Raw genomic sequence first — 18,768 nt, forward strand, 5'->3', positions numbered from 1 at the left:
TAGAAAATGTTTATAGTATTAGTGTTTTAATGTTTTAGTTTATAATTAATTTTGCAAATATTTGCATGCCATGGCAAATGGCAAACATGTTTTTAAGCACATATTTAATTGTACCATCTTATATAAATGCACCTGCGTGTGTATGTATGTATACATGTTTATGGCAAATAAATGATTCTATTCTATTCTATCATGTTCTCAGTTTAGCGTAAGTTAAAATCATAATCATGTAATCATAAAAAAACATTTATTTGAAAACATCCAAATTGAATATTAACTTGCTTTTTGGGAAGTCGGTCAAAAATGAGCTTAGTCTAACGCAGCGTGTCGTGACAAATTATCACTTACCGGCTTTTTTATATAAAATCTAATAATAAAAATTCCATGAAGATAATAATTAGCAACAACAAACAATACAGTTCGGTGTAACAAAATCCACGATATAAAAAGAAAGAGTTGCCTCGAACTGCCGTTTGTACAACGTCGACTTTCGCTTTGAAATTCAAATTTTCAAACGCATGTTTCATAAAGCGTGCTTATCTGTATTCTCTTTGCATAACCTGTGGGTCCCAACTAGGAATACTCCGCTTTTAACAATATTACTTTATGCTCAAACAATTATCGTTGTGAACTTTATTCGGTGCATTTTTGGTGTGAATCGATTTTCAGTCGATTAATTTAAAACAGATTTTGTGATTTCGGCTTGTATTAGTAACTCAATGTTTTTTATTAGTAAAAAAACGTAATGAAAATAATAATTGAGCCAATCAATGTACCTACTTTGTTTTGAATTTCTGTCAAATGAACTGAACAGGCTTGCCTATCCAAAAATCATTTTTAATGAGATAGTAGTTTTAATGATTTCAAAATTCCACCATGTATAATTTTTTATTCAATATTTTAATCGATTTTCAATCCTTTTCCATTCATATTATCGTATTTCATACTCAGATAACTTGTCTGACTTGTTCTTCAGACACTAACAATTTTAATAATCATCCCATTATCCCATTTTCAAGTTCATCTAAGTTCGTTATCGATATTAATACAAATCGATACAAATTCAATTTCATTGTTTAAGCAACTGTTTCTATAACTAAACCGTTTTTTGTATAAAGTAGAATAGGTACCCAAAAATGATATATTGGCATTACTAGCTACGTGATAAAAATTTCTAAGAGTTTTATTAACAGAAAAGAAAGTAGAAGTTAATATTTTGTTATTTATTAGTTGTTAAATGATAATTGTATTTAATTATCCTAAAGAAAGATTTTAACTATCAGATATTTTGCCCTAATATAGGAAAGACAAAGATTACAATTCTTCTGCACGTACTGACCTAACAAATGAACTCATTGACTTCATGCGTCAAGACTTTTTACCTAAGTACAATACCTTGACAAAATATCCAATGTTCAGAATCAATTGATTACATCTACATATGCAGATGCATGTATTTCAACCTTGCCCCAACAAAAAATATCACCTATGCAACAAATACATAATATTATGAACATACATTGATTTCATCATGATTACTCCAACAATAAAAACACCTACCATACTAGACCTGTCCAAAAATGCTGCACACACAGTTACTTACCCTCTAGAACCTTCCCCGTTGGGATTCAGTGAACGAAACGGCTGTAAATTTCATACTTATTAGAATTATATCGGTCCCCAATAAAGGATTATTAAGTGTCGTTTCGGCTTTTCGGGTAATAGAAAAACGGGGTACTGATTAGGCGTTTTTGTTTCGTATTCCGTAGGTGTTCGGAAAGTTTTTTTGTTTTTTTTTTTGTTTATGAGAATTTTTTAGGTGTATTTTGTGGTATGATTTTCTTCAGACCGCATCATCTTAAGACATACACCTTTCTAATGAATGTGCAACTTCGCTTTGAGCGGGTCCAATAGCGACCAAATATTACTGTAAATTAATTTTCGTGTCTTACCTTTTCAACCAATCACTATAATACTCATATTCATTTCTAGATTGCTTTTGGTATTGCCAGTACTAATTCCCAGAAATGCAAAGTGAAACCAATAAATTGTGTAATTCAATTCGTAACATAGTGTTGTACACTCAAAGGCATAATTAAATAGGCATCAGGAAATACACAGCCGATGGTGGAAACGATGTTTATGAAACATGTAAACTTGTTAAATTTAATGATTTGATATTCGTGAATGTTAAGTCCTATAAAATGAATGAAAAGATGTAGGTACTAAACGAATAAACTAGCTGTCTCTTGCACTTTTTTTCTAGAAAACAATTGCTTAAACCTTTAATCAGTAACACGTCACACGCTTATATTAGCATCAGTTCAGACTTCTTCTTCTTCTTAGCGTTTCCGTCCCGTCTTGTATATCGTCCTCAGTCTATGACCTTGAAATCACGTGTAGACCGATAGCCGAATCAGAGCAATTTATCGGAATAAAATTAAGTACAGATTGTCTTGGGCCCGCTCTGTTCTTGAAGGTGTTATTAGGACTCTAAGGTCATATCAGCAATAAAATGACATAAATGATTGATATAAGAATGAGCATATAGCTTGCTTTTTACACACTGTCTACATCTCTTTTACTATTTTTCCTTTCGCAGGTATGCTGGAAGAGATTTCTTTAGAAATAAGCATTACCTTTGTAAATTCTTTCTTTCCTGTCATCTTTCTTTATTATGTGTGTGTACAAAAATTTGTAAATAAATAAATATACTTAGCCTTCTTCTAATAAGCAAAATGGTCGAAATATCGATAATGATTAGCAAAATATAACATATAAATTAGATTTTTAAAATTCAATGCAAACAGCCGTTAGCAAGTTCTGCCTATGATGTTTAAATTCATAATAATATTCAAAGTGGTTGACCAAACAAATAATTATGAAATTAACTTTGTTCCGCGGTTTTAATTATGTGGTGGAGTTCATAGAAACCATTTTAAAAATTACGGAAATCAAATTTAGTTTGAGCTGACATTTTATGGAGTTATTTAACTGTTGATGTCCCGCCAAATAATATGTCATATATAAGAGATATATAAATGTAATTTAAATTGGCATAATTATTTCTAAATCTATTTTGCCAGATTTCGATTTGTTTGCAAATGGTAACGTTACCATCCATAAGCGAAACCAGTAGTTCCATGTTGATGGATATCTTTACAAAAAAAAAATTGCATCATACACTTGTTATAGACACCATTTATCGTTAAAAACTGCTGCAGACAGGAGACAGACAAACCTGCTTATACTAGGACCTCAATCAAATCACGCTTACCGAATCATATTAACCGTTTGGATCATAATTCCAGTAACGTCACACTATCGCCCATTAATAATTTGAAACTCATTTGGATTATCTACGTTTGGTGAATTAAATTACATTTTGAAAGCGCCTGTAAGCCCTCTGAGGGATTACAGTAGCTTGTGTTTCGCTTCAGCGTCGAAAGGAAGACTTGATTGAAGTTTGTTTCAAAGAGATAGGTTTATTTTTTCTTGTTTTCTTTGTGTAGGTAATTAGGTAGTATCGAACTATGGGTTCTTTGAAATAATGGAAGTAAAGATTCCGTTGTTGTTTAGGTGGTATTTTTAATCTATTTGTTCAGATTTGAACTTCAAATGCTAGATTATTTAAAGTACGAAATCTTGATGTTAATTAATTCCACAGCAAACACACTTCATGCAAATCAAACAGTGCCACAGTTACTATTTATAAACAAAACACAAATTAAACGTAATCTGGACAAACACGGTGTTCTAACGTAATCACTCTCGCTTGTTACAGATGACAATGGAGCGGCGAATCGCTGGCGTAATCTACATATTGATCACTTTCGCCCTTGTTAATGAAATGTCAATAAACGTATACGCCAGGGACAACAACAACAAAAGGCGCACCAAAGAGAAGAGCGGGGGCTTCCAAAAGAATATTTGCGATATCACAGACAGAGACTCAAAAGTTCACTGCTACTGCGAAAATACTAGAGAGCCCAGGAATGCGACTAAAGCGGAATGTTGGGTGTTCAACGGCGGAATACCGCGCGACGACCTCATCTGGCAGAGTTTTGCGTCCCAACCAATTTTGCAAACTTTGTCTTTTAACGTCCGAGTCGATGGCGCTCTAGGCTATATACCTACAAAGGCACTGTTCTATTTACAACGCTTGAAGTCAATCAATATAAAGTACGGCAACATCGTCGATGTTACACCATTCTCTTTCGCAAACTTAACTAATCTTAAAGAAGTAATCTTGTCTCAAAACCAAATCGAAAATTTACACCAATACTCTTTCGCTCATCTGCCCAACATTACAACTCTCAACTTAGAAGAAAATATGATCATAGATATCGATGCCGAAGCTTTTTATGATTTGCCAAAACTTCAGAAGCTGGTGTTTACCAAGAATAATATATCGACGATCAGAAACGGCACTTTCCAGCACACGTTCAATTTACTGGAATTGGATTTGAATAAAAACAACATTTACTATTTGAACCGCCGGACATTCGATGGATTGGCGAATCTGAGAAAGTTGGATCTGAGAAAGAACCGAATACAGAATTTGACAGAATTCACGTTTGCAGAGTTGTGGAATTTACAAGAATTGTTATTGGGCAAGAATGATTTGCGGTACATATCGGAGAGAGCGTTCGACGGATTGTCTCAACTTCGGAAGTTGTCCCTGGATGACAATAAACTGGCGTCGCTGCCGTCGGGGCTGTTCGAGGGGGTGAGGGGGCTAAGCTCCCTGGACTTGCGCTCCAACGAGCTGCACGCGTTAACTTTCGACAATATCAAGCCTATATTGGACAACTTGAAACCACAGAACAGCAATCTACTACTCGAAGGTAATAATGAATACATAATACTTCCTCATGTCGAGTTTCGTGAACTTAAAACACTCGATGAATATTAAACGTGTAGAAACTGAGACGTTATTATTAACTTGAACACACTTTGAAAGTTTGCTCTTTTATGGTGCCTACGGGTGTTCTTAGTTGGCTTAGAATGGGCAAGACAAAAGTGGTAAATGTTGTATAATCCGTTTTATTCCAAAATTAATTGTAAATTAGTTTAAAGTTTTCGACTCAAGGCTGTTTGTAAAAGTTTTTGTTATAATGTCCACTGCCCAACTTATTTTCCTCAAATTAGAAGCATTAAACTATTACAGTACTCAACCCTAATTATTTCTTTTTGCAGAGAACAACTTCGTATGCGACTGCAGATTAAAATGGATGCATTCTCTGCGAAACGAGACAAAAAGTCAAAACACAAAGGAGTCCCTCGACGGCGTAACGTGCAAAATGGATCCTCCCATAGTGAGCTCCGCTTACAACAAAATGCCTGACGCCATGGACAACAAACTGGATTACAATCAAGACATACTGCACGCTGGTCTCACCATCGAAACGTTGAACGATAAAATGAATGTAACGGAAAAGAAAACGCTACCAGGCGACCTATCTAAAGACGACGGTAATGAAATATCCAAAAAGGGTGTTAAAAGGACTGTTTTGAAAATCCCAGCAGAAACCCTTCCGTGCCCTAGGGAAGTAATAAAAACAACAGAGATACCACCTTATATTGTAGATCCTGTGATACCAATACAGAATGAAATGAAAACATACAGATTCCACGAAATGAATTCCGGTTATAACAATTTGAGGTCTAGTTTTAGCTTTGTAGTATTATGGAGCATTTGTTTTAGATTTTTCTTTACTTAAGTAAGTGAAGTATTTAGTCGTTAAAGTAAGTGAGATACAGACTATTAAGCCGGCGATTGATGGCTGCGCACGGGTATAATGACTAACACTTTACTAAGACCTGTATGAAATAAACAAGGGAGATTTACGACGAATAGAAACGTAATCTATTATGATGTTGAACAACATTGGAGCAGGAAAAACAAAGGTGAGTGACGTTGTTTGAAAAACAGGGTCAATTTATTTGGGATACGTATGTGTAATGAAATTATAAAATCGACTATTGAAATAAATTGCTGTGTAAATAAAATTAAACAAGTAATTTTATGTACTGGAAGTTTTTCATCATCTTCATAAGAATTAATAAATTGCACTTGATTAACAGTTACATTTTGATACAGCAAAAAAAAGAACACTAAATAGGTTCTAGAGTAGCATGAATTACATGACAGAGTTAATGTTATATCTTAAACAATAGACGATCGTATACATATTGTATTCAAAGTAGCTTAACCTTAAATGAATAGCCTTTTCACTGCCGAATGTAAGTAAAAAAAAAAACAAAAAAGAGGAAAAAAATGCTTGAGAGCAGACTATTCTAGAAACAGAACAAAAGAATAAAGAATTTGAAATAGTCTATCCGTCTGCAGCAATCAAAAGCCACAAGTACTAAATAGGCCACGATTTCATTGCAGATTTAATTTCTATGAGCACACAGTATTTACGCAAAAAAACGTGATTATCCATATGAATGTTGTAAATTATAATAATAATGTTAAGTAGATGTAATGTATAAAGCTCTGTTTTAACGCACTCGAATTTTCACTCATTAAAAGTTGTTTTAAGGATAAGAGGTGCGAACATGTTTGAATTTCTAATCTTCGAGTTAATGTGTTTCCAGAAAATATTTTCGAGGTTATATTTAAATGATGAGCGAATTCGTTCTTCAATATTTACCGTTTGATGTTTAAATTCAGTCATGTATAATAATTAACACAATCATTATGTTTTATCTCCATAAATCTATGTTTTGCGTTGAAAATTATCAAAAAAAATTACTATCTGACCTCCTCAACCCAGATTGTATATAGAAAAAGGTTCTCTAATACCTAGTTAACAAATATTGTCAATTTATTACCATCATAGACATGATAAATTTAAGCGTTTGTAATTTAAAATGACACATTTTACATCAAAAGAATAAAAAAAAAACAGTAAAATAATTTGCTCAAGTTTTCAATTTGAATCCGACGGCATATCAAATACGAAATCCATCTCACTTAATTTAAACAAATTCAATGTAATTGTTCTTTATCTAAATTAATATGCCTCAAATGAGATTTCAAACTAAAGTTATTACTTTGAGATCTCAAGGGACTAGCACTAATAAACCGAGGGCTTGTCCCAGACGTTTGCAATAAATCTTTAAGCTGAAATATTTATTACCTATTTGTCAAAATTAGGTTCTTACATCTGAACGTTTTAAATTACTACGTATTATCCAATATCTATATTGCTAAGTTCGGAATGGAGTACTCAAAAATTTCTCTAAAAGTAGGAGTCAGAATTTTGAGCTTTCAATTCCAAAATAAGGATTAAAATAATAAATTTTAATATTTTACCAACTATTCGGTGTCATAATATGTCGTCAGGTCATAGGCGGATTTGAAGAATATCTGACACTAGGGCTTGTCAGGTGATTAAAATCTGTAAGAAGAAGAAAATTTACGTTTCTGACAAAATTTCTAGCTTATACAAACGCTAATACATACGTCATGTTTATATTCAATGCATAATGTCGTTGACTTAGCAACTAAAGGAATTTGATAATGTGACTGCAGCCTAACTTAGTATTAATTCTATTATCGCAGTCTAAGCTCCGCTTCAACTAACATAATAGTATTATGGAATTACCTAAGTTCTGTGTGCGGAACACCGAAACGGAACATACAGATCGATATTCGATTTTGATCCTTACTATCATAGGTACAGGAATGCAATTGCAAGTCAATTAATATTGAATTGCCATTTTCTAATATCATGGTGGTTCGAAGGTCAGAGAGCTTGCTATTACGCAAATAAGTGTGTAAAATCTTGAATTGACAATTACAAAGAGTATAAACATTCTTGAAAAACTACGTTTGCTAAAATAAGTAAAAACTCGTGAAAAAACAGTTTTGATGCCTGCCTGAAGCTTGTCAAATATATTTTAAAAATTCGACTTTCCAAGTCGGTTAAAAAATTACATACATTTGAATTGAGAACGTTTTTGGCAAGTGGTATAAAGATCTCTAACAAATATTTGTACAGACTATTATCTTGTAAGGAAACGGCTATTGACACAATTGCACTAACAATAAATTCTTTGCGGTCATTCACAGACCATTATACGACTAGAAGCGGCTACGTTTCGCATTTTGCATACATCTGTATTATCCTTGGTACATTTAACGCATCGCGTGGTGGAACTGCTATATTGGTTTGGTCGCTTCCAGTGCAAGTTGGTTTACGTTAAAACTAATTCTATGTAACAGAACTCCAAAATGATATGGTGTAGTTGGAATTTTAATGGCAGATCTTGCGAAAAATGAAGGACGTTTGATAGGGAACCTTATAATGAAATACCAAAAAGAAAATGCAGAAAAAAATACATTTCATAAAAATATACGATAAAAGTCATTCCGAAAGCAAAATGGCTGAGTAAGATAATGAAGGGAAACATCATGGCTTTATAATCCCATATCTAAATTAAGGTTTTAATTTACTGTTATTTTACTATCATGGACTATTGCAGAGTGTCTTAAGGGTAGCGAGGGCGAGAGGAAGAAAGACAACTCTATACAAAAATGTACGTGAGGAAAAGAGGGGTAGATCCCGATGCAAAAGGCAAATTGGTTTTATGCCCCAAATAAAACAAAAGTCCCCTTACTAGTGATTAAATTTTAGTACTGGCTTTAGGTTCTTTTATATCGGATTAGTGTAGAGGAAAAAATAAGAAGCGAACAAATAGTAATTAGGGTATCTGCTGTAAAAGGGAGTTGGAGTGATTTTCTTATTTTCTTTTATGGGTTTTCGTAATATTGCAAAGATTTTCTTTTTGGATATGTTAGCAGCTGCTTTGTTTTGTAACGATGTTCACAAAATAGATTAGATGAGGATGTAAATTTTAATTTTGGTTGTAATATAATTATTACGTGTAATTCCTATCTCATCTATGAAAATATTATAATTCGACGCAGTTACATAAAACATTGCTTTAAATACATCATAACGACGACTTTTCTTTCTATGACATTTTTTTTTCATTTTTTATTACGAAATCTGTAAATTGTCTAGTTGATCATGTCGAATTATATAGGTACCTAACTAGATTAAAATACCTAACTGTTTATTTATATCCAATGTACCTATTATTAATTAATCTTAAATATTGTTTACGTATTAACTTATATCTCCAAAGCAGCAGTTTTAGACCCCTAATTTGAGTTATAGCGTGGGTTTTGAACTCAAACTGACTTTGCTCTTAAACCGACACACATATGGGTTAAAACGTAAACATTCATAAATATTTATAACATGTTCGCACCCCTAATATCCTAAAATCTCATGTACGTTCATCTATTGTGTATAACGTTGTATAAAGTATTTTGACAAAGCATTTTTTGTATGAATAAATAATAATGGTGTAAATTTTTTTTAAAGGTTGTTCGTTTTATTTTTTTCCATTTTCCTATGATATTTTTAGAGAGCAGTGCTTTTCACGCTTCTTCAGAAACTTACTAGTTATTACTTGATAAATTAAATACCTAAATTCAATTCTTAGTTCTACTTAAAGATATAACAATTGTTAAGCAAATTGTATTTTATGAATGCAAATCTTGATAAAGAAGCATCCTTTATATTTAGGATCGCTAGTAAGTAACTCCAATTCATGTAGGTAGGTATGTACTTTTACCACTAATGGCAATGTGTGGCTATTCAGGAAAAATACAGTAGAATGACCTATGACCTTCATTAAAGAAAAGAAGTAAGTATAGGTAAGTACTACATTTTATTAGTCTAGGTACAATGAACCAACATATAAAAAGAAAAAATATTTTAAGTAGAAATCCTAAAGAAGTCGCGATAGATTGTAAGTTTAAACAGTGCTTGGTGCGGTTGGTCCATGGATGGGTGACTATCTATATAATCACGAGTTCCTCCGTGCTTCGAAAGGCAAATTAATGCATTAAGCTCTAGATAATCATCACAGAGGTTTAAATGGTCACTATGGTCTACCTACTGCATAGGCTACCTACATAATAATATTTTACGTAAATAGAGCTATTTTACGTAAATGTTATCTGACCTCAATAACGAACCTTCTGGGTATTACTGATATTCTAAACAACTGCCGTAGATACGGTCATGACACCTGGGACCAACTGTTAAACGCTTGTTGAGGGACATTGAGCAATAATGTTTGGTCACCTATTTATTGAGTTATCTGCCTTGTTGGTCTGTTGGTTGTATAGTGTGACTGCTGTCCATGAGGTCTCGGGTTCGACTCAAGGGCCAGGCCGAAATTGCTTTGTAGGCTTTGGAAACTTTCACAAAGCAGCCCGGAGCCTGGAAGTTGGTGATTGATGCACCCGTGCTCTGTGCTCTGGTCGTGTTGGATTGCCGTCCCATTGGGCTTGAGAGTAAGGGAAAAAGGAGTGCACCTGTGTATGCGCAAATGCTTGTGCACTATTATTATATGTCCTGCGAAGCTGGATGATCTCCTTATATGAGAACCGCCATTATTATTTAGTGGCCTGATACTGATAGTCAGTTGTTTATTCTGAAAAATAACACGTGCCACTACGTTAGCTATTTAATAATTACCGTTCAGTAGTCTAGTTTTACTCTATAGTTAAGTTTAGTTTGGGAAATTATGTTTGTTTTGCCAAGGATTTGAACATCACAGGATATGAAAAGCAGTCTACTGGACGAGATAGAATATATCATCGTAAGTATTTTTGTAGTATCTATGTCATTGTTTATTAGGTCTCTTGTCATACCAGAAAAGGACGTAGTCACAATGGGTGGGCTATTTTAAATTTCAACACTAGATTTCATCATGATGGTTTCATTCACTGTTCAACATTACTTGAGAAATTTAGAAAGTTCACTTAGCCTGTTTCGTTGTTAATTGCCTAACCTCGAATTGCACCCGCTCACTCGTAATGGGGAGGCAGATGCTCTAACCACTAAGCCACCACACCTTTCACAGCTAGTCCGATTAAATGGATTTTTCAGTTTTTTTCATATCCTGCACTTTAAAAATCTGTGCCTGTTTTAACCATATGCTGAGCATGAAGGACAAACTCTTATGTTAAAGTTCAGTAAGTCTGAAAGCTAGTTATTAATAAACTTGTGAAACGCTAAGTAAACTATAAGTGTTTGTGTTAGTAGTCGGTTCACCGCGACAGTTCGAACTAATTGTGATTCCAAGTTTCGATACACAAACTAGTAGGGCGAAGGTACTTTATAAGATTTTAAGAATTGTAGATATGGGGAGTATTTGGAAGCCCTTATTAAGCTCTTTTTCATGTTAGGTAAAAAAATACGTTATGTTCTCAATACATATTTTATATCCACATCAGAAACTTCTAGAGAGAAAATCTTTATTTACTTAAATGTAACTAATAGGTATACGTATAGATGACATAAAATACGTAGTGTTTCTATGGGCCCTAGTTACCTAAAATAAAGGAACAGAAATACCTTTTGTACTTTAAGTTATCTACAAATTCATTCTAATTTGCTACAGTGGTTTTTCTAAGGTACGAATACGCAGTGAGTATGGGAAAATCCCCTAGCTGTGAGAAGCCTTTGTCCAGCAGTGGATGGTTTACAGTTGTGACGATAAAGATGAAGTAGACAGACTTTATAAAAGAAAACAATATTGAGATAGGTAAATGATTATCACAACCAAATACATATTATAAATTACAAAATTATCAACAACATAATATAAAATGACTATAAACTCCACACAACCCCTATATCATTTCAACAACCCCAGCCATATCAGGCACAAACAAATCACGTTTAAAAGCACAAAACTAAGCCAGTCGCATAAATTCTATTCGAGACCCGACAAGATTCAAGGGATTTGTGAATTAACTCCGTAAGGGTCCAGATAGTAACTATTCGGAATAAATGAGGTGTAAATGTACGCGTCGGTAAATGCAGCTCGAATGTACGGGTGATGGGTGATTGTGTTTGGGTAATACTGGAATTTATGGAAATTGGCTAAATTTAGGTATTGATAGCGACATAATAGAGGTTAATATGCTAAAAAGATGATGTAGTTGGAAATAATTTTACTTATGTGAGGCTGTCTTTCAGTCTAGGTTGTCTCTTTAGGAGATGAAGACATGTTCAAACCTAGGATGATGGCAAAAGATGCTATCATGACTTAATCAACGTCATCGTCGTGTCAGTTAGCTGGATATTAGCTGGATATAGCATACTATTGAACTTGATCTTCATCTCCTCTCTTCAAATTAAAATGTAAATATGATAGTATTCTATTTCTTAGATTTTTATTTCATTGCAAACAAAAATACTTTAACCTTGAATATTTTTTTTCTTAGCTTTTATTGTCCCACTGCTGGGCAAAGGCCTTCCTATCACGTCTCCACACCTCTCGATCCTCCCACCAGACTAGTGGGAGAACTCTAAGGATTGAGGATCTAAGCATTTAAAAAATACAACAAAATTATCCTAATATACATTGGTTTATTAAACTCCCATTATAAGTAAACCGATTTAACGTTATTCGCTCAGTTTATTATGGCAACCCCTGACCGGTAAACGGAAATCCTTTTGATGTGTTTATTCCATTAATAAACACAAGTACAAACACGTTGGAAGTTAATCATTCGCTTGATTTGAACTGAGTTTTCATACGTTATTTGATCAAGTTTTATTAATTTTGTTCGATCACATTAAACGAGGTATATTTTCTATTTATAATTACGATTTCAATCTTATTCTAAGACAAAAAAATATATAACTTGCATTCTATTTGGAAACGTTGATCTTAGAACTTAAATTGGTAAAGAATTTCATCTGTTAGCATCTGCAGAATATCGTTTTCGATCATGTAACATAATGGACCAAAAGACCAGGCAAATAATTTAAACTCAATGGCGTAATTTAAATATCTACAAAAGGCCTACGAAATTCCATCTTCAGTAATTTCCAATCAACGTATTTATTATGAAGAAGTAGAATACTGCATCATTTTCCTTTCAACACTACTCAAAACGCCAAACCGATGCAAAAACACAGCTAACCCATTTATCAAGCTCAAACAAAAGATGTAGAGTAGCACACTGCAGACTAAACAGTTGGCGGTCACTTGAAACGATGAATAACCAACATTTTTTTAAAAGAAAATACGGATTCTGATAAACATTTTCAGGCGGTCTGACACCGGCTGTATAACAGGTCTTTGCAATAAGCATACTACTCCATCTTCATACTGATTTATGAGCCCTGACAAACCATCGGCCGGCTAAAAGTTTGCAGTCTGCGGGTCTTACTATACCCGAGAGCTGCGGTAACAACGAACAAAGTTGCAAACTGCGCTCAAACCGCAGTGCCAAGAGGACGTGTTTATGGGACCGCAAATTTGGTGGCACCTTGGACTTGTAATGTAATTCCAATATTTGTGGAGTTCCTTCAGCTTTGTAGGAACAAATGTATATGAGTGTGGTTATGTAATTACTGCATTGCATCATAGTTACGGCCTATTTAGTAGTGCAGGCAAATTTTGGCGGCCATCAGTCGTTTTACCAGTAAAACTAACTTAAATCGAAAGTCTCTTTTCACGTTTAAAATAAACGAAATACATTTTGAATCACGTACAGTTCTCATCGAATAACTTTGCTTTTCTAAAGTTGTGCATATGCGAGGCATCAAAAACTGGTTTTAGAGTATACTTTATTTGCCGAGAACTATATTACTATCAAAAGCCAAGCCACAGCTTTTTGTCAAATCTCTTACTTTCTTCTAAATCTAGACTTTATTAGAATCCACATCATTGTCCTTAACTTATAAACCTCTTACTCTAAAGTCGTTGCATAATATAAGGTCTAGGTTTCGTGGTGTTCAGTTAACGGGTGAGGTTTCGAGAGAACCTTGTGGTTTGAGGACTAAGTACGGGGTAAGACTCAAAGTACCGGTAGTACTGATCTTAACTAACAAGTTGGAGACATCTTATCTTAGTACAGAAGATTGTCGCTACTGCTGTTTGGACGGTCAAATTTTTTGTACACCCGAACAAAGAATAGCAATTAAGCCCAGCAACATTAGTTCTATAACATGTCAACTTGAAATGTATCTGTTACTGTGTTCCTGTTGTGAAAAACGGAATCCATTTCCTATTATACACTGAAGAAACAAAAAAGTACCAAAATAAAACCATTAACACAAATAAACTGTCTTACCATTTCTCAATCTCCTCATAAAATTACAATTAAAAATATCGCAAATAGAATCTTTACCCTTCCTTTTCCAATGACTCAGGGGTAGGGTAAGTATCCGTACTTAATTTAAACACTATCAGTATTATCTAAACAATGTAATGAGACTATTTGTAATCCAGACGGAGGGTCCCTTAAAATAAAATTTATTAGTTTGGCTTAATGAGATTTAGAGTGTAGGGACCCTACGTTGGTAGCTTAGGGTAACTCTCATGGTAAGCTGCGTTAGAGATTTTACATTCAATAATGGGGAACAAGTATGCTGTAATTAGTGTAAGATGTTCTTAATTTATGACAATGATAATAGAATTATTATAAATGCAAAATTATCTTGCTTGTCTTTACTATCTATACTAAATTAAAGAAAAGGAAACATTCGTTTGTTTGTACTCTAAAGGCTTTGAAACTACTCAACCAATTTGAAAAATTCTTTCACAGAAAGCTACACTCGTCCCGAGTAACATAGACTAAGTATATTTTATCCCAGTAAGGACACTAGTTACTACAGGAAACGAGTGAAACCGCGGCAAAATGCTTTGTTAAAATAAATGCTTAAGTATGTCATGAAACGATAAACCTACTCCTATTAATTTAGGAAAACAGGCGTAATAACTTTTATGTTACGTGTTTATAATATCATAAATCACATATTTAATGGCCTATTGGTCATATATTTGCTGAGTCAAACTACTATTACGGAGCACACTATACTCTGCAGCATAATTTCTACCTCAGCTGAAATCTAAAACTGTAGGTAATTCTCGCAAAGGTGTGATAATTCAAGAATGTCATTTCCTTCAACATAGTCTTTAAGATATTGAATAAGTTTTAATGCCTAGCTACACCTGTTATTTACCATAGTATCGAATAAAATGCTTATAATAATAGCAGACACCAAGTTAACAATTTGTGTACAAGCTTCTCGTAATCCCCGAACTAAGCCCCGAGTTAGTTCACAATGTGACTACTAGATGGCGTTACTAGTATGAAAGAAGTTTGAATAAAATTATACAACTTTAAGATTTGAACTTATTATTAACTTGTGAATACATTTCAACACAATTTTTACAATTCAATATAAAAAAAAAACAATTGTACTACTCAGATTAAAAAATTACATATTGCAAAGTTTGCTTTAGAAATGCTACCAAATAATTTGTTATGTAGTGATTAGCCTTGTCTTCTGATCTAAAATTTTATTTAAGGCAATTAATAAAATAGGAAGAAGTTATGGTTCTAAAGTAAATTATGATGTACTTTTCCTCATCATCATCATCATCATCTCTCGTGGGAATGAAAACATTCAAACTAAACACAGAAATGCTCCAGCAAACATTATGGCGGTGGAGGGTGTAGTTTGTATATTTTAATAAAAACAAACAGTAGGAATTGAATCAAAATTAACGGAACACAAAATGTATAGCTGAGTGTTTGAGCGCACAATCAAGATATGCGGGAAACTGGATGCGAACACAGTTGAGCGCTTTGCTTTTAGTGATGTCACCGTATTGTAATGTCGATATCGATAACTTATTGTGTCATCATAGATTTGGGTCAGAATAGGAAAATGTTAGGAAAAAAACGTGGAATTTAAAAATAAATAAATTATTAAGCTGTAAAAATTAGATGGTTAAATAAGGATTAGCCTCCAATGATAGCTTTTAATAAACTAATCTAAATATAGTTAAATGATGATGGAACAAAATTGAATTTTGAGACAACACAATCATAGCTCTCGAAACGCAAATGTTTACTTTTAAACTTATAACAAAACCAATTCAATTACCAAACGCTCATCTTGAATAAATATCGATTAATTCAAGTCTATTGAAATGTCATGACTAGATGACAACTTCAAGGATTAATCAAATTATAGATAGCACATGTCAGTCGTATCGGTGGCTAACGCTTCACAGCGCTTGGCGTAAATAATCAACCCAGTACTTGATTCGATAATCGACAATCGACAGGTGCAGCACTAATCAGAGAATCTACGCCAAACGCCTCTGTGCGGACCTACAACGTTAACCTTGCATATCACACCAACTCTAAGGCTATAGACATAAGGGTGATTTTCAATAATTTCGTGTTATATTAACATTGTAAAATCAGTCGTATAGAGGAGACAAGTGAAGTAGATTTGGGTTGGCGAACGTTTGGTGACTTTGGATCTATATACATATAATAATAATAATAATCTTCCACGCCGATTTCGGCAACGGCGACCACTTCGACCCTAATGGCGTGCGTGTGCTCTCATGTGGCTGGAGTATCCAATTTTGTGCGTGAAAGTCCGCGCACACTGCGGACATGTCAGGGTACCAGCCACAAAGTTGTAGTTGATAGCTACAGGTGGTCGAGCTTTCAACTCATCTCGTTTGGCATCCAACTCAGAAAGTCGGCGTGCTTCAAAGTCAAAGACTTTGGCTTTAACGCGGCTTCTCCAGTCTCTGCGGTTGGATGCCAGATTCTCCCACTGAGACGGGTCAATGGAACAGCTTTTCATGTGACGCTTCAGCACATCCTTGTATCGCAGCAGCTGTCCGCCACGTTTCCGCTTGCCCTCCTGCAACTCGGAGTAGAGGATGCGCTTGGCCACTCTAGTATCCGGCATGCGCAGTACATGCCCGCACCAACGAAGCTGTCTCCTCATGAGGTATGCTTCAATGCCACCTACATTGGCTTTCCTCAACACTTCTGTGTTACGCACACGATCAAACCAACGGATATTTAATATTTTGCGCAGACATTTGAGGTGGAAGCGGTCTAGTTGCTTGATGTGGCGTCGGTACGGTGTCCATGTTTCCGCTGAGTAGAGTATACAAGGCAACACAACTGCCATATACACAGAAACCTTTGTGGATATCTTTAGGTCATGGGAGCTGAAGACCTTCTTGTCGAATTTGCCGAAAGCAGCGGCTGCAGCACCAATTCTGCTATTGATTTCGGCGTCAAGGTCGCACTTTGCTGTTATAGTGCTCCCCAAATATCGAAATTTATCGACCTGCTTCAGGACATCTTCACCAAGCATAATGGTCAGTTCTTGACGTCCGTGATTATCTGAAGACATTACTTCTGTCTTTTTGATGCTGATTTTTAGACCAAATGTACAGCACTGCTTGTGAAGGTTCGTGACTAGCTGTTGCAGGACTTCAGGGGATTCAGCCACGAAACAGAGGTCATCTGCATACATAATGTCCTGTATATGTGCATAGGACACCTTTGTGGTCGCCTTGAGTCTATTCAGGTTGAAAAGTTTGCCGTCAGTCCGATAACGAATACGAACTCCTTCAGGAGAAGAATTCAATACTTCCCGGACTACAACTGCGAAATATAATGCAAACAATGTGGGAGCCAGGACACAACCTTGCTTCACTCCACAGGTGACGGAGAAGAAGCTCGATTGGTCATCTTCAACCGCTACACAACATTGCATGTCATCGTGCAGGAGTCGCAGGAGTCTTATGAACTTCTCTGTACACCCCAACTTTCTCAGTACCTTCCAGAGGGCCTCGCGAGGGACGCAGTCAAAGGCTTTTTCCAGATCAATAAAGCAGAGATACAAGTGCTGTCCCTGCTCTCTACTTTTTTCCTGGAGTTGACGGACTGCGAATATTGCCTCACAAGTTCCTCTGTCTGGTCTGAAACCAAATTGGGTTTCCGGCAGAATCTTTTCAGAGAGGTTCCTGAGGCGGTTTAGAAGTACTCTGGCGAAGACTTTTCCAGAGACAGAGAGCAGTGAAATACCGCGGTAAGAACCACATTCCGACCGGTCGCCTTTGTTCTTATAGAGAGCCCTGACGTGTGATAACTTAAAAGTTTCAGGAACTTGTTCTTTCTCCCACATAAGCACAAACATTTCCCAGACGCGCGAATGCAGTTCCTCGCCGCCGTACTTCAGAAGCTCACCTGGTATAAGGTCTAGGCCAACCGCACGCTGATTTTGCTGTTGTTTGATGGCACAAAGCACCTCATGTTTAGACAAGGCATCATCTAATTCTTCTGCTATTTGAAGTTGAGGCAAACTGTCTATGTAGTGTAGATCGGCTGTTCGATCTACATTAAGTAGATTATTGAAGTGTTCTGCCCAACGATCTAACACTTCATTTTTGCTTTTCAGCAGACTTTTACCATCCAGCGACTTCAGTGGTACCTTTATGAAGTTGGTGGTACCCAGGAGATTGCGAATTTCGCTATAGAAATCACCGAGCTGATTACTATCAGCAAGCGACTGGATGTATTGAGCCTTGTCTTGCCACCATTTATCTTTAGTATGTCTCGTGAGTTTACGCAACTCACGGTCACTCTCTCTTATAAGTGCGCTGTTATTACTGCGCCTGAGAAGGTCTCGGTGTTTGGCAATAGCTTTAGAAAGAACTTCGTCGTTCTCATCAAACCAGTCTTGCTTGCGTTTATTTTTTAGCCCTATGGTGTTAATGGCTACGTCAAGAATGGACGACGATAAAGCGTTCCAGTCTGCATCAATATCACCGGTATTTTGATGAGAGTGTATATCACATGCCAGCGTTTCAGCGTATTTGCTTTGG

At 35.3% G+C, this 18,768-nt stretch overlaps 1 protein-coding gene across 1 annotated transcript in view; it reads left to right on the plus strand.

Annotated features, from left to right (window-relative positions):
* LOC124636561 (connectin-like) overlaps positions 1 to 9,403 on the plus strand; it is a 28,774-nt gene extending 19,371 nt beyond the window's left edge. The window contains exons 2-3 of the mRNA XM_047172696.1: positions 3,785 to 4,847; positions 5,200 to 9,403. Coding sequence (XP_047028652.1) covers positions 3,785 to 4,847; positions 5,200 to 5,723 — 1,587 coding nt within the window. The 3' untranslated portion in view covers positions 5,724 to 9,403. The remainder of the gene's footprint in view (positions 1 to 3,784; positions 4,848 to 5,199) is intronic.
* Positions 9,404 to 18,768: the final 9,365 nt, after the last annotated feature.

Source organism: Helicoverpa zea, chromosome 14, assembly GCF_022581195.2.
Source record: "Helicoverpa zea isolate HzStark_Cry1AcR chromosome 14, ilHelZeax1.1, whole genome shotgun sequence".
In the NCBI taxonomy this organism is placed as follows: domain Eukaryota; kingdom Metazoa; phylum Arthropoda; class Insecta; order Lepidoptera; family Noctuidae; genus Helicoverpa; species Helicoverpa zea.